Source organism: Notolepis coatsorum (genome assembly GCF_963971535.1).
Source record: "Notolepis coatsorum genome assembly, chromosome: 15".
Lineage (NCBI taxonomy): Eukaryota > Metazoa > Chordata > Actinopteri > Aulopiformes > Paralepididae > Notolepis > Notolepis coatsorum.
Genome location: NC_140179.1, coordinates 7,497,826 through 7,515,611, shown reverse-complemented (window position 1 = coordinate 7,515,611; position 17,786 = coordinate 7,497,826). Strand labels below are relative to the sequence as shown.

The window sequence follows — 17,786 nt, the reverse complement described above, 5'->3', positions numbered from 1 at the left end:
TTACTCACAGCACTTGTAGAGTCTGTTCAGCCTGGTTATGTCGTTGCGGCTCATCTCGGTGGCCTTGCCCAGCGCGACGTTGCTGTTGGGGATAGGGACCATGGTGGCCTTGTTGTTCTTGGTGAAGGCGTACCTGGAGAGTACCAGGACAAGGTGTTGGTTTTGATCTGGGCTGGACAAGATATGCCTCCTAAAGTGTCTAAACGGAAGTACAGGCGTTCCGGTTTCGACAAAACAATTATAGGAAAGTGTGAAGTGCACAACATTTCCTTGTTTAAGCCACTGCAACGGCTTTGCCTGAAGAATTTACTACATGACCGGGACAAGATCTAGCTTGTTTGCCGACAGGATTCGGGAAAAGTTTGGTCCGTTAGACACTTTCGGCAGTAGTTCTTTACCAGGCTTTATCTCACGGAGATAAAACTGGGAACGAGGTTAGTTTTGATCAAACGCACCAGAGAGACATGAGTGAAATCTCTAAGAAACTTCCGTATGACGTTGTCAAAAAGGGATTTGCAGAGCTTGCACGTTTACGAACCGGCTTTTCTATCCTGTGTCATCGTACATCGATACAAAAATCATCTTGAGGCACTGAACCAAACTTAACCTGGAATATACTTGTAAACAGAATGGCCATATCACTGTGAACAACAAGAAGTAGGGGTACAAGAACTTGAAGTTTTCTAGCTTCAAACTGTATTCCAGTGTGAAGATAGGTGCCCACTTGATAACCCTGGTGATACGCTGGTTCTCGCTGCTTATCTATCTACTACACCATAGGTGTCAAACTCACGGCCCGCGGGCCAAATCCGGCCCACCACGTCATTTGATGTGGCCCCCCAAGAGCTCAGGTAAAAAAAAAAAAAATTTTTTTTTTTTTTTTACATTAATATTGGGTTAAAAAATACCAGTGTTAAAATAATTGGGGGTTAATGCGTTAATAAAGCTTTAACTTTGACAGCCTTAGTTATTACACATTCTTACACATACATGTATGTTGAACATCTGAGGTAACAAAGGAAAAAAGCCAAAAGCACTTACTCCTCAGACATTCTTTGACAATTTTACAGCTCAAAATACAAAAAATATCCAGGCGGAATAGGTAACAAAGGGTTGAAGAAATATTGTCTGAACTGTCAGATGCAAACTGGCTGTGTGACATAACCGAGCATCTCGCTCAATTGAATAAGAAGCTGTAGGGACGCAAACAAGTCCCACCCAAAACTTGACCAATATAGTTGTGAACTGAGACAACCCTTATTTTGTTATTTTTGAGTACAGTTACAGTTGTGTGTTCATGCAGACACATAATAGCAATTCCATTACGAATTGAAAATGGGGGACCCTGATGTAAACAAGTCGAAAGTCTTTCTCTGGTCTGCATCCCCTTAACAATTGTGTGTATTGAGCTGTACTGTACTGTACCCATTCTGCAATCTGTTAATTAAACTATCTTCCATTAGTTGGATGTATGGTCTCTGCAAGGTTGTGTGCAGCCATTTGTTTTTGTAACATCTGCTACATCTGTCCCACGTGTTCTTTGCAGCTCACAGTTGTTAGTTCTGCCCCTCTTGACTGTGACAAAAAGGTTTTGAACAAACTTAATGTCATAGCTTGTATTTGATGATATTCTTCTTTGTTATTTACTTGAATGGTTTGATCATTGATTGGTGGAGTAATATGGGGTTCTGATAAACTAAAATTATTTGTTAAAATAACATAAGCTAACATATATTTTTACATTTATGCAAATTAATATGCAATATGTATAACTTGAATAAGTAATAAATACAGAAACACCATGTTTAACAATATGTAAATGTGTAGCTACATTTATTTTACATTACATTAACATTTATACGGTCTTTGGCCCTTTGAGGGCAACCATAATGCTGATGTGGCCCTCTGTGAAAATGAGTTTGACACCCCTGTACTACACGTTGGGTTGTGGTGGCCATTAGGGGCCATGTGGTAGATATGCAACATCAGCATTGTCAATACCTTGAGCTCACATCAAAGGAACACAGGTCTGTTGAAGTTGGAAATGCTGTATGGGGGCCATTATGGGCCATACAGGCCTGGACTGGCCATCTAGCATACCGGGCAAATTGGGCCGACGCATATTTGGGCCATTATGATTTGATAAAAAAATATATATATTATAAAAAAAAACTAAATAAGGCTGTGGTACATGACTGAGAGGGGGTTGGTATACATGACTGAGAGGGGGCTGGTATACAGGACTGAGGGGGCTGGTACATGACTGAGAGGGGGCTGGTATACAGGACTGAGGGGGCTGGTACATGACTGAGAGGGGGCTGGTATACAGGACTGAGGGGGCTGGTACATGACTGAGAGGGGGCTGGTATACAGGACTGAGGGGGCTGGTACATGACTGAGAGGGGACTGATTTAAAAAAAAAAAAAATTAACTTTATTTAATTTTATTTTGTCAACAACCGGCCCACTACTAGGCTGGGACAGCTGCCCATTGGTACTGACTGACACTGGGCTGGCCCAATTACATATCTTACTAAGCACCCCCCCCCCCCCCCCGCCAGTCGTGCAGGTACATGACTGAGAGGGGGGCTGGTACATGACTGAGATGGGGCTGTGGTACATGACTGAGAGGGGGCTGTGGTACATGACTGAGAGGGGGCTGTGGTACATGACTGAGAGGGGGCTGTGGTACATGACTGAGAGGGGGCTGGTACATGACTGAGAGGGGGCTGGTACATGACTGAGAGGGGGCTGTGGTACATGACTGAGAGGGGGCTGGTACATGACTGAGAGGGGGCTGGTACATGACTGAGAGGGGGCTGTGGTACATGACTGAGAGGGGGCTGGTATAAATGACTGAGAGGGGACTGGTACAGGACTGAGGGGGCTGGTACATGACTGAGAGGGGGCTGGTACATGACTGAGAGGGGGCTGGTACAGGACTGAGGGGGCTGGTACATGACTGAGAGGGGGCTGGTACATGACTGAGAGGGGGCTGGTACAGGACTGAGGGGGCTGGTACATGACTGAGAGGGGACTGGTATACAGGACTGAGAGGGGGCTGGTATACATGACTGAGAGGAGGCTGGTACATGACTGAGAGGGGGCTGGCTGGTACATGACTGAGAGGGGGCTGGTTGGTACATGACTGAGAGGGGCTGGTACATGACTGAGAGGGGGCTGGTACCATATATTGTGCATCATTGTAGGTCAAACCATTAAAGTTAATTTCCACAGCAGCCATTTTGGATTTTGGTCTCTCACAAATTTCCCCCGCCTTTTTTAAAAATACACCCCGGCTAAATTTGTTTATTAACCCTCCTAGATGACAAATCATTTGAGAAACTAAGTGTCACAGATGACCCAACTACTAGGTCCATATCGTATCATCATAATATTATTTTAAACATCATTAGGATAAGGGTTCCCTTGATAAAGATGCATGAAAAGGCTGTATAATATACAACACCTCTAGCTCAACTGCAAAAACTGCTTTTTTGATTTGATTAGATTTTGGAAATTAAAAACACATCATAAAAACAAATTATCTTGACCAATTTGTATTCCTGAGGATATCATCTAAAAGCATTAATTAAAACACTTATTTCCAAGGTGGTCCTCGATGGAAGACATAAAAACACAGCACATATAGCCTACTCAACTGCAAATTTTTGCTCAACTGCTAAAATGTATGCCTACTTATGTATTAGCTTACAGGGAAAACACATTCACAACAGGCAGCAAAGTTTATTTTCAGCCAAGTATGGTAATAAGGTAACTATTAGGATATATATGGTATGGATTACTTACTCTTATAACTTATTACTATCTGTGGTAGCTCTAGTCTCCACCTACACAAATTGTTTTTGTGCTGTCCATTGATCATGCACCTTCACATGGTAGGCACATTAACTGTAGGTCAAACTCCCCAAACAAACAAGCACACCATTGATTTAATTGCCATATAAATCACATACAAAGATCTAACTATTACTCCTCTCTGAACATGAATATAAAACAAGAAGGTGATCTATTAACTGTGTAAACCTTATGCAATATTCATCATTGATATTTGAATACTTGAAATCTGTATGAACTGAGTAGTTAGTATCAAATTAAATAAGATGGAACAGCTCGATGCATTCATTGAATAAACAACTATTTGCTCATTACCAGTATGGTATTGTTTAAATTGTACAGCTTTTTACACATCTTTGTCAAGGAATTCCAACAATTCTGGACCTGAATGTACCAGTTAATTGTAATCATCTCTCTCCTTATGTCTAGTCAAGCCAGGTTGTGGAGGAGAGAGACAGGGATGAACAGGCTATACTTTGCCCATCCTGAGCCTGCTATGATGCAGATGTTTTACATCACCACCCAAAACAATATTCAGTCAAGAGTGAGTGAGTACACTGGTCCACTTGCACTGGTACACTTGTCCATGGCACTTACTACCCAGCTTTGTAGTGGTTTGGGGGAATAGTACAGTAGGTACGCATATTTAACGGGACCGCAAGGATGGTGTACTGGTGGGTGGTGTCCGACCGATTATGGTGGGCCGGTCTGGGCCAAAAATGCCAGGGCCGATTTTTGGTCCCAGTCCAGCCCTTAATACATTTGTAGTGTATAATTCCATAGTATAAGTATTTATAGGCATGTTAGACTTTCTTTTGGCATTGGAAGTGGGTTTCTTCACTGAGCTCTTATCCTTATCAAGAGGGCACAAGTATCTTGTGTTTGATTTCCATGAAAAATCCATGACAGGGACCCTGGCACTATCGATGACATGGCCTACACTGTAGTAGATCTTCTAATCTTGAAGAACAAATGTCCCAGATTCCTCCCTGCTCTTAAGTCACTACATGTGAATAGCTGTTAGTATTTGGTGGTGAAACAAAGTGAGTACTGTAGGCGTGAGCTGGTCTTGTACAGACCTCTCATACTGCATCACAGAGTTGTAGTCATAGGGGGTTCCCTGGTTCAGAGTCTGGATCTTGTTGAAGTTGTACTTCATGTCTGAGTGGAAGAGAGAGAATAGGTGTATATCAATTGATTAGAAATAACAAACACAATGTAGAAACCTATAGATTATGCATTGTAAAATGTAATCCTAGTAGAGAGAGAGAGTGGGTGGGAGTGAGAGGAGGAGAGAGAAAGAGAGGGGGGAGAGAGAGGAGGAGACAGAGTCCAGTACAAGAAACTGTTCATGGATCAATTGATGATCGGGCCATCAATGAATACAGACCTAATAAAATATATAAAAAAGATAGAGTGGCTGGGTGGCGCAGCGGAGATTGCGCTCGTCACCAATGCGAGAGACTCCGGTCTCGAATCCGGGTGTCAGCATTGCCTCCGGCTTAGGCCAGCCGCCATACTAACTCGTTTGGCTGAGTTAGCGGGAGGGAAGTCGATGGGGTGGTAATCTGGTGTTGTGGACAGCGACTCCTACAGGTCAGGTCAGGGCGCCTGCACAGCAAAAGACAGGAAGTGGTGAAGGCAGCGTGACCTCCCACGCGTTACACTTCACCAATGAGAGTCCGCGCTGTCAGGTGAAAAGAGCCGCTGGCTCTCTCCGCATGTGTCGGAGGAAGCATGTGGTAGACCTCAGGGCTCCCTTGACTGACCAGTAGGGGGCACATGCGCACAACGACCAGGTAGGGGAGGGGGGGAATTGGCATAACGACTAAATTGGGATGGGAGGAAAAGCACAGAAAATCAGGTGGAGAAAAAGAGGATTAAAAAAAATATATATATATATATATAAAAATATGATCATCCGTGATTTGTTTGATAAATAACTACTATTGAAATCACAGAATAGAAAGTCCACTACAAAAACCAGAGAGAGAGACTGTAGCACGCTGACAGATTGGGTGCTGGAGATGTAGGGTGTAGATCTCACTGTCGATGATGTTCTCATACTGGACTCTGATGTAGCTGTCTCTGTCACTGCGGGTCTGCTCGTGGTTGAAGCCCAGCGCGTGGAGCAGCTCGTGCTGGACGGTGCTGTGGTACAGGCAGCCCTGACGGCTCAGAGACACCACCTGCTTGCCCCCGGTGCGGCCCACCCAGGAGTAGCACCTGGTGACATACGGATGATGATTGACAATATATTATTAGTGTGACACTCTTGAAATCTATACTATTTATTTATTCCGCCGATTTTTGTCCAGTAACTCCTGCCAGAGCTTTCACAACACACACAAGTCTAAGGTATCAAAACGACCGGCTTGGACCAACTCGAGTTGCTATTACTTTTTGGAAAGTTTCACCGCACCGACTCTAAACGGGCAATTTTGGTCCATAGGAATGAATGGTGTAGAAAACTGCATTTCTTTGTTTTACCATCACCTTTTGTAAATTGCGACAGTGATCTCAATTTTGGACGTAGATATAAAAACAACAATAATAAATGGAATTGGACATTTCTATCTTAAAGGAAAACTCCAACATTTTGGGAAATTAGCTTATTTAACATCTTCCCTGGAGTTAGACAAGCAGATACATACCTTTTTTGTCTATCTGCATGCATTAGGCTTAGGGAACGCCCACACCGTTAGCGTAGCTTAGCTTCATCACTGGAAGTGGGTCAGACTTTTACCCTGAAGTTCCCATGAATTCTACCTTTCATCATTGATGATTATCAGATAAATGCAACAGTACACACCCATTTATTATCAAAATATAAGGTTAGGCTTATGACCATACGATGTCGGGTCATACGGCATTATATTAATCCAATGTACATATGTGACCCAGTCTGGTGATGATGCCTACAAGTCGCCAGGGTGAAATGACAGAGAGACACAATAACATTATTTTTTTTTTTTATATATAACTACAGTTCGAGAGTTGAAGAACATATTTAGTATAACAGCGAACAGATATAATAACTCTAATTGTAAGAATTCTGTGTTTAAAAAAGGCTGTTTTGAAACAGTTTGTCCTCTCCACAGAGGAGAGGTGGGGGCTGGGTTTATTTTTGCATCTGAATAGAGCTGCGCGTTGGGATTCAGATTCACTGAGCCAGGTAAAGGCATTCACACAGAGAGAGTCATTAACGTTAACGATGGACGCATTCAGGTGAGGGTAGTTGTCCACCCCCCCCCCCCCCCTAAACTAGCTGAAGTGTGAAAATCTTTGAGAGGCATTTTCTCCCCTTGAGTGTTCTAGACAACAGACTGCTTTACAAGATTTAAATGAATATATGATATTCAAAACATTCTCAGATTTTAAAGTATGACACATCATTTGAAAGCTTACATTCTGTACTTTCACAATCTGGAAAAATCTGGAAAATGAAAATGGAGACATGTCGGCACAAACGCTGGACTTGGTCACATATATCAACAAATAGTTTTACAGACACGAGCCACATCGTTACTAGAGAACGTTACTAGACAAGTTAACGCTGTACTGGACAGCTGGTGGACAGGAAGTGAAGAGAGTCTCTGGCTCAAGTTAAATGAAACCTGTTGCTACATCAGGTACAAACAGCGCTACTTAGTGACCAAACACGGCACTGCAACTAAATAATAACACAAAAATGTAATAGGCACATTTGTCATCTAAGATTATAGTCCATTATATAATGAAAAATCTCGTAAATTTGGGGATAGTAGCTCCCAGCAACTTAAAGAGGTTGGAGTAAATTCTTGAGTCGCCAAAATGATGGGATCTTTTATATAAATGTATAGTTAAATAAATACAATTAATTATACAAGTAACAGATCATTAAAGCATTAAGGCATCTACCAGCAATGCATAGAATCCCAGTAGATATTTTACAATATGTTACTTAATGACTGTATAGCCATAAAACTATATCAGAGGCCATATTGAAATTGAAATACTTGAAATAATATTGATCAATGTTATACATATTTTAGAATGTATATCTTTGACTGTGTATTCTTATGTTTGACTACCTAAATGTTTATTGTGAGTGATCCGTGTGGTGCTGAATTTCCCTCGGGATTAATACAGTACTTCTATTCTGTGCTTTAGTGAAACTCAGCCTGGGTTTGTCAGGTGTCCTCCTACCCGCTCAGGGACTCGATGCTCAGCCATTCAGTGTCGCCGCTCTGGGTGGGTCTGAAGCGGATGCAGGAGACGTCGGAGAAGGACTCCAGACCGCGGGTGATGATGGCCTTCTCACGGGCGGCTGAAACAACAGAATAAAATAGAATAGAATAGAAGTACTTTAGTAATCCAGAGGGAAATTCAGCACCACAGATGGCTCACAATGAACATTTAGGTATAGTCAAAAATAAGAATACACAAGTCAAATATGTATACATTAGAAAATATGTATATATACATTCTAAAATATACAGTCCAAAAATGTACAGTGAAATGTCAAATGTACAGGAAGATATAGCCTATATATACAGTATAAAAAAAAACACATTGCTAAATATATTTCAAGTTTCAAGAGACTTCTTTTGACTTGTTTAAAGAAGAGGTGTACGGCCCATGGGGACATTAACGTGTGTTGTCGGGCCTTACAAATACATTTGATTTGATTTGATTTGATTTGATTTGATTTGATTTGATTTGATGCACGTTCGAAATTTGAACGGTATTAAAAAATTATAATTTGCGTGACTATATTGGTTCCTGCACGGTGTTCTCAGGAGGAGTTCTGAAAGTGATGCCTACAGTAGCTGTTGACGATGTAGTAAGGAATGTAGACTTTTCCGTCGCTGTTCTTCAGCCACAGGCAGTCGCGGGCGGTGCAGGGGTCAGCGTTCTTCTCGGCCTCGGAGCCGACTGCGATGTCGCCCATCAGGAGAGGCTCGTCAGGGCCGGGGGCTAGAATGTCACCCAAAATAAGTGTTGTAAAGAAAATATATAATAATAATAATAATAATAATAATAATAATAATAATAATAATAATAATAATAATAATAATAATAATAATAATAATAATAATAATAATAATAATAATAATAATAATAATAATAATAATAATAATAATAATAATAATAATAATAATAATAATAATAATAATAATAATAATAATAATAATAATAATAATAATAATAATAATAATAATAATAATAATAATAATAATAATAATAATAATAATAATAATAATAATAATAATAATAATAATAATAATAATAATACATATAAATAAATAATTTATATATAATAATCCTTTTTTTATTATTATATAAATAATAATGCAAAAATATATATACATATACACCTACAAGAGAACCTCTGGCTGTATGATGGATATATTGTGTATTATGCTCATCTCTTATACTTTGCTTATCAGCGCTTGCCCCGTTCATAATTTGGTACATTATGATCACAGTCTGTCATTTGTAAAACATCTGTAATTATTAGTATTCATATGTGGTATAATTATTAGTATATACTGTATAATCATTAGTACATATACTGTATAATTATTAGTATTCATATACTGTATAATTATTAGTATATACTGTATAATCATTAGTACATATACTGTATAATTATTAGTATTCATATACTGTATAATTATTAGTATTCATATACTATATAATTATGCACACCTGCTCTGATTTGGTAACATTCTCTTTTGTTTTTTATGCACATAATTGAGTACATACTGGTATCGCTGCTGTCGAGCTTCAACCTCATTTCTCAAATTCCTGGTGATTTCCATGTTTGTACTTGAATGTAAAGTGTAAATGGTCTTCCATGTTGTGACTCGTGACCCTAAAGGACATGGAAACCCGTTCTAAACCCAACGTCAACACCTTCTGGAGATACGAGGTCTTCACCTGACGGCAGAGGTATGTTGTGTAACATTGTGTGATACGTACTCCTGTCTCTGTTGGCTCTCTCCAGCAGTTCACCCACAGACAGCTCGCTAGATGTGTCCTCCTCTCTGACAGCATCGTCTGCAGGACACAGAGCAAGAAGACACCAGTCACCTCTCCTCACAGACACCATTATGGTGCGTTCCACACATGTGGGAAAGTCACGAATTCCCGGGATACTCAACATGGTGCCTTCCATTATGAACGGAAAACAACCAGCCACACAAACATCACCATCTTGTTTCTCCCTAAGGTCTTTCCAAGCCTTGTAACATTACTGCGGTCATAATTATGATCTTCCAACTAGGAATCTCTGACTTCTGACATTGAATGGAACACATGGTTAGCTACACATTTAATAATAATTAAAATACAAGTGAATAAAATGATTTGGGTTGGAGAATAGGGTTAGAATAGGGTTGAAATTAGCCATTCAAGACTAATTTGGACTTCCATTAATATATATTAATATTGATGCAACAATAAAATATCTTTATGAACAGCATTGTTTTCTTACCTTCCTGCAGATGCCGGTTGGGACAGAGAGAGGGAAGAGGAATCCGGTATGTTAGGGAAATACATTCACAAACACAAAAATACATTATTTAAGTATACTGTGTGTTTCTAGTCAGGACAGTGTTTTGGTGTTTTAGTGGTTTTAGATGAAGTGATGCCTCTATCAGCTCTATAGTGTTCTATTATCAGGGCCTTGCTCTTGTTTATTTAGTCTCATTACGACATGCTCACACCTAGAAATACACCACCCAATATGACGTGTTCATTTAGAAAACACCCAACGTTGACATACATTTAAGATAATGGGTAGAACATTTTAAATGTAGGCATGTAAATGCATATTTTGAGCTAAATGCCAACTGTTGTAAAAACATCAGTTATGTATCGTTTTAACCTTAACCTTTTTCATTAATTAATTCAATCTTTCTTTAATCTGGAAGGATCATTGAGAGCAAGCTCTCATTTACATAATACATAATATACACATATACACAGTATACAGTGCATGTATGTACTGTGTATGTATGTTTGTATTAACACGTATCTTTTGAATGTATTTTGGTATTTTATAACGTATAATGTATATTTTTGTATGTTTGATTTTACAAAACGGGAAGTTCTCGATAAGCCTCTAGGCTTCTAACTTCTCCTTCACAATATGGTTATAATTTATTATGTATTTTCTTTTTTTTTTTACTTTTGTTTAACTGTTAATAAATAAATACAAAAAGAAATATATATATAATAAATACAAAACAATTAAACATTTAAAATAATTAAAAACAACTGCAGACTGTGGTGAAGTGGTTTGCTATTAACGATTTAAACTGACCAATAGATACTACTGAATTGAGTTTTAAAGTGCATTGCAGAATGTGTTTCTGGGGCACAGAAGCTAAAAGTCTGAACCAGGTTTTGAGATATTTGTGAGTTCCAAAATGTGAAAATACGACCTAATGATAACATGCTGTCCATTATCCTATCATTGACCTCTCTCAATCCCCTATCTCAATCCCACTCTCAATCCCTCTCTCAATCCCTCTCTCAATCCCACTCTCAATCCCACTCTCAATCCCACTCTCAATCCCTCTCTCAATCCCACTCTCAATCCCACTCTCAATCCCACTCTCAATCCCACTAGCAATCCCACTCTCAATCCCACTCTCAATCCCTCTCTCAATTCCACTCTCAATCCCACTCTCAATCCCTCTCTCAGTCAGGGTTTGAGATAGGGTCATTGGAGATGATTGATCTCCCAGTAGGTGTCATGTGTGGATATTGTAGCACATTTGGGATGTGTGTGTGTTTGTGCGTGTGCGTGCGTGTGTGTGTGTGTGTGTGTGTGTGTGTGTGTGTGTGTGTGTGTGTGTGTGTGTGTGTGTGTGTACCTCAGCAAAAGTAGAGGAGACCAACAGCAGGGCCACAACAGCCCAGGAGAACTTGAACACGAACATGTTGAAAGGATTTCTGAGAGATAAAGGAGGGGGGGGGGGGTGATATGTCAAACCTATTAAACATTCACTTAGACACTTCAAACTCATTTTAACACTTTATCTACTTATTACAAACAGATTTACACTGTATCTCTACCTCATTTTTGCATTTGTTCTTTAGTTTTGTATAATATTGTTTATTTTTTATAGTGTTTGGTCTTTATTGTTTTGACTTGTTTACTGTATGAAGCACAATCTCAGGAGGCTCATACAGAACCAAGCATTTCACTGTAATGTACCAAATGTGACATAAAACTAAACTTGAAAGTTTAACTTGAAAACTATACTTCAGTCCAGTACCCAAGGTAAGGATGTGTGTGTCTGCTTCTACAAATAACAATCAAATATTATTATTGTTAAATAATCATTATTGTTCGTGTCGCTTACTAATCTGCTTACCAGGCTCTGAATGATATCATATCATATAATATATTATCCCCCAAATAATAAAATAAATGTATAAATATTTTAAAATAAATGTATAAATATTTTAAATAAATTCTGCCAAACAGGGAAAGGAGGAAGGGGGTCACCCAGTGATGAAGAGGAGAGTTCTTACCTTAACGCCGTGTGAAGGAAAGGGTGATGTGTTTGGTCCGTGTTGCCGGGCAGCTTTTATAGCGTTCCCTGGGGATCGTGGTTATTAGGTAATGGACCCCAGATAAGGTGAGAAAAGGACGTGCAGAAAGGTCACAGACCTGGACACAGCTGCCACAGACAGGTGGGGAAACAGCGTGCGTGCGTGTGTACGTGTGTGTGTGTGTGAGAGAGAGAGAGAGAGAGAGAGAGAGAGAGAGACACACACACACACACAGTTTAACAGCTGGCCTAAACCAATTTCTTAATACATAATCGGCTACCATTATGGCCTTGAAGTTCATACAGAACAGGTGTTCTTCCTGTACATATCCAACCGGGGGCGACAGTGATGCAGGAGGTAATAATAATATTAATAATAATAATAATAACTTTATTTGTATAGCACCTTTCATACAGGGGATTGCAGTTCGAAGTGCTTTACATCAGTAAGAAGACATAAAATCAGTGTAAAACAAGCAGCAAGAGTGGGATAAAATAATGCAGATATATTAATCAAATCATATCAGAACCTCACGTTCCAATAGGCTTCTTGAATTTCTGTAATCTGTTACAAAACATGATAAAGGTTATAGTATGCACCCAGCGGATAGTGGGGCGTAAAGATAAAAATAAGAGCAGTCGTCTGGTAATTTGTATCTATTTATTATTAAAAGATTTCCACCACATCTCTACCTAATTTTAGCATTTTAAAAAGTTTGCATTTCGTACATCATTGTTTGCATTTTGTACTTCATGTTGTACTTTAGTTTGTTTATATTGTATATTTATTTAAAAAAAAAATTACAGTATGAAGCACAATCTCAGCACAACCTATTATAGATATAGTGTTGGCTTATCTGACCTAAACATATTTCTTAATACATAATCGGCTACCATATAGCCTTGAAGCTCATAAGGAACAGGTGTTGTTTTTCCTGTACATATCCAACCGGGTGCGACAGTGGCTCAGGAGGTAGAGGAGTTCCCGGTTCGATTCCCGCTCCTCCTGGGCAATGTGTCGAACAGTCCTTGAGCAAGACACTTAACCCCCTTAATTGCTCCAGATAAGCAGGTTGGCACCTTGCATGGTTGCCTCCACCGTCGGTGTGTGAATGTCTCCATCTCTACACTCACTGTAACACTAACTCATCCATTCTACATTCACTGTAACACTAACTCATCCATTCTACACTCACTGTAACCCTACTCATCCATTCTACATTCACTGTAACACTAACTCCTCCATTCTACATTCACTGTAACACTAACTCATCCATTCTACATTCACTGTAACACTAACTCCTCCATTCTACATTCACTGTAACACTAACTCATCCATTCTACATTCACTGTAACACTAACTCCTCCATTCTACATTCACTGTAACACTAACTCATCCATTCTACATTCACTGTAACACTAACTCTTCCATTCTACATTCACTGTAACACTAATTCCTCCATTCTACATTCACTATACCACTAACTCATCCATTCTACCTTATTCATCCATTGTACGTTCACACAACCCCCTCATGCACACTCACTTTAAACATTCATTCACTTTAAACACGTTTTAAACATGACACCATATTTTATCTATTTATTCATAAAATATTTGCACTACCTCTTCTACCTCATTTTAGCATTTTGTACATTTAGCTTTGTATATTTGTATAATCTTTGGTCTTTATTCTTTTACGTTTTTAATGCATAAAGCACAATTCAATTTCACTGTAATGTGCATGTACCTTACAGTATATGTGACAAATAGAACAAAACTTGAACTTGAACTTGAGACTTATCCTTTATTTAACCAGGGTAATCACATTGATATATAACCAGGGTAATCACATTGATATATAACCAGGGTAATCACATTGATATTTAACCAGGGTAATCACATTGATATGTAACCAGGGTAATCACATTGATATATAACCAGGGTAATCACATTGATATGTAACCAGGGTAATCACATTGATATATAACCAGGGTAATCACATTGATATATAACCAGGGTAATCACATGGTCCCTGGTCAAGAGGGCAGCAGACAGAACATGTTCACATCACAACCACAAGTACAAACAATATAGTGAGAGCTCACAAATACTAAAATATAGAGAACACGTCTTAAAACTTTTCTGAAAACAGACAATATTAAAAACATGAGCACTCCATGGCAAGAAGTGTCAATTTCCTCCTTAAAGTTATCAATTCCAACGAGGGACTCTATATCTTCAAATCAAAAAGGCCACAAGAGATAAAACATAAAACACATCATGTCATACATCCTTCATTCTTTGGGGGCGAACTATTTATGACCCACTATAGCAGGTGTCCAGTGAGCAGCCGTGCTAGTTTAACCCTTTCGGTGCCACACGACAGCCGGTTAACCCTTTCACTGTGACAATACAGAAGGTTAGCCCTTTACTATCACAGGATGCGGAGCTAATGATGCTAATGATGGAGCATCGCCGTCGGTTGTGTGATAGTAAAGGGTTAACCTTCTGTCGTGTGGCAGTGAAAGGGTTAAAGTTGAATCACAAATGATGGTAAAAAGCAAGTTAAAGTTGAGTAAAAGCTTTTAAAATCGCAAGCTCAAAGGTAAAACGCTGCACACATCCGTTGACTGCTTCATTTCTTCTTTATTCTTCAGATGCAGACCTCCCTGTTGGAAAGATGAGAACGGTCACTCGTGTAATAATAACTAACTTTATTTGTATAGTATATATATATATTATATTGTAACATTGTATTCATGCAGTCAGCTGATGACCACGCACCCGTTACAGTACTGCTGGCAAGTATACAGGTGCACCTTATGTGAATACTGTATACTTCATCAGATCATATATTTAGCATTCAGCATTTTTAGATTATATATTCGATTTAGATGATAGGATTATTAGATAATATATTGCATATATTTAGCTTTTAGCATTTTTTTTTAAAATTATTATTATATATTAGATTTAGATTATTGGATTATTAGATTATATATTGTAACTATTTATTGTAGGGCAAATATAACAGAGGGCATACATACCCTCATCTCGCACCTTGATGCCCACATGCACATGTCCAGAGTTAATTATATTCAAGATTCAAGAGGTTTATTCATCATATACATACACAAGACATATAGTGAAATGAAGGTGGCCATGCCTGCTTCGATTGTGCAAAAAAATACGAACAATAATAGAATAAAATAGAATAGAAATAATTCTATTGTTTTGTTATATTGTTTACACTGCTTTTTTTACTACCTGTACCTCCCCTCCCCCATGCTGCTATGATGCCTGGATTTCCCCAAGGGGATCAATAAATGAATATCTTATCTTATCTTATCTTAAGTTGATAATTACAATCAAAAAGTGAATATTATATAGATTCATTAACACACAGAGTGAAATATTTCAAGCCTTTATTTCTTTCAATTTTGATGATTATGGCTTACATGCTAATGAAAAAAACATACGGTTATCCTATAACCATAGTTATATGAGTATAGCGAGCGCTCTGCTCTATTGGAACCCTATCCCTTATTAATCTAATACTGAATAAATGTCTTCACATGTACACACCCATCCGCCTGGCCACACCCACATCCGCTCCTCTACATAAGCGGGGACGTGGCCATACTAACAGCTCCTTCCAAAGTCTTTCACCACCGAAGGCGAAGACCACGGGGTCCTCAGTGAGTCAGAGCAGAGCGCTCGCTATACTCATATAACTATGGTTATAGGATAACCGTATGGTATATTATCGTATAGCTTACGCTCTGCTCTATTGGAACACAGGAGCTGAGCAGAGCGGAACCTCAACAAATGTACCGGCTGAGGCCCCCCACAACCGCCAGAACCGGGGAGGACCCGAGCCCCTGGACCCCCCTAGAGGGGGACGGGAGGGAATCGGATCCGACTGTGCGAAGAGGGTTTAGCAACTCAAACGCACAGGGTGAGCAGATCGTGGGACTTACCTTCACACAGAAGGACCCGTGACTACTCAGGCGCGCATCCCACATGCCACTAGGGAACGAACGGGAAGGGGAAAAAAACTGTTACAGGTCAAGAACCCAACCCGTGGCAAGGCCATAGCAGCGGATCGCGGAGGAGGACCCAGCCCCAGGAACAACCTGAGGGTCAGGAGGACCCCCTGGAAAGGGGGCCTGGTGAGGCCAACGATGCCGTAGCATCGAGACCCCACCAGACGGTCACTAGTGACACCACCCCCCACATCGCCAGCGTATCGGACAGGGCCCAATCCAAAAGCAGGCCCTTCCCCCCTACAGCACGCCGCCCTGAAGCACTCTACAGAGGCTACACCCCCACAACACTGTGGGGCCAGTCGGCGCACCGGGGAGACAACCCCCAAAGAGGTTGATCCCTCAATCCTGGCAACAGGTCAAGAGCGTAACTCGACCTGTGCCCGGACCACAGCGGACTAGACAGGCGCCTAAGGGGTCTACTGTGTGAACAGCACCCCGGCGGAAGGGGCGTTCGGTATGCTGTGCACCATGTCGCAGCCTCCACAAAACCCGACCCCCTAGAGAGGCAGAGGCAGAGAAGGCTGACACGATTGGCAGATGTCATGAAAAGTGCAGGGGCACACACGCAGGCAGACGGGGTCAAGCCCGGCCTAAACCCGAGAGTCGACTCTGCTACCAACACACCGGGGAACCAACCACCCCCCTATGTTTAGTTTAACAGGAGGCGGTTGTTCCCTTAACGCCCCCAAGAAAAAACTCCGAAACACAACTGCGCGTATACACCGGCTATACAGGCAGTACAAGCGTTTCAGTTTTCAAGAAGGGGTTAACCCAGGCCAACAACAACAGGTACTTTAGTTTGTTTATATTGTATATTTATTTAAAAAAAAAATTACAGTATGAAGCACAATCTCAGCACAACCTATTATAGATATAGTGTTGGCTTATCTGACCTAAACATATTTCTTAATACATAATCGGCTACCATATAGCCTTGAAGCTCATAAGGAACAGGTGTTGTTTTTCCTGTACATATCCAACCGGGTGCGACAGTGGCTCAGGAGGTAGAGGAGTTCCCGGTTCGATTCCCGCTCCTCCTGGGCAATGTGTCGAACAGTCCTTGAGCAAGACACTTAACCCCCTTAATTGCTCCAGATAAGCAGGTTGGCACCTTGCATGGTTGCCTCCACCGTCGGTGTGTGAATGTCTCCATCTCTACACTCACTGTAACACTAACTCATCCATTCTACATTCACTGTAACACTAACTCATCCATTCTACACTCACTGTAACCCTACTCATCCATTCTACATTCACTGTAACACTAACTCCTCCATTCTACATTCACTGTAACACTAACTCATCCATTCTACATTCACTGTAAC

At 40.2% G+C, this 17,786-nt stretch overlaps 1 protein-coding gene across 1 annotated transcript; it reads right to left on the bottom strand.

The window, feature by feature from the left end:
• Nucleotides 1-11,932, bottom strand: LOC311241658 (hatching enzyme 1.2-like; the record flags this gene model as incomplete). Its single annotated transcript, XM_084330534.1, has 8 exons — nt 1-133; nt 4,937-5,018; nt 5,905-6,083; nt 8,046-8,166; nt 8,664-8,816; nt 9,825-9,906; nt 11,726-11,804; nt 11,928-11,932. The coding sequence occupies 8 exons, from the start codon at nt 11,930-11,932 to the stop codon at nt 1-3; spliced, it is 834 nt and encodes a 277-aa protein (XP_084186660.1).
• Nucleotides 11,933-17,786: the final 5,854 nt, after the last annotated feature.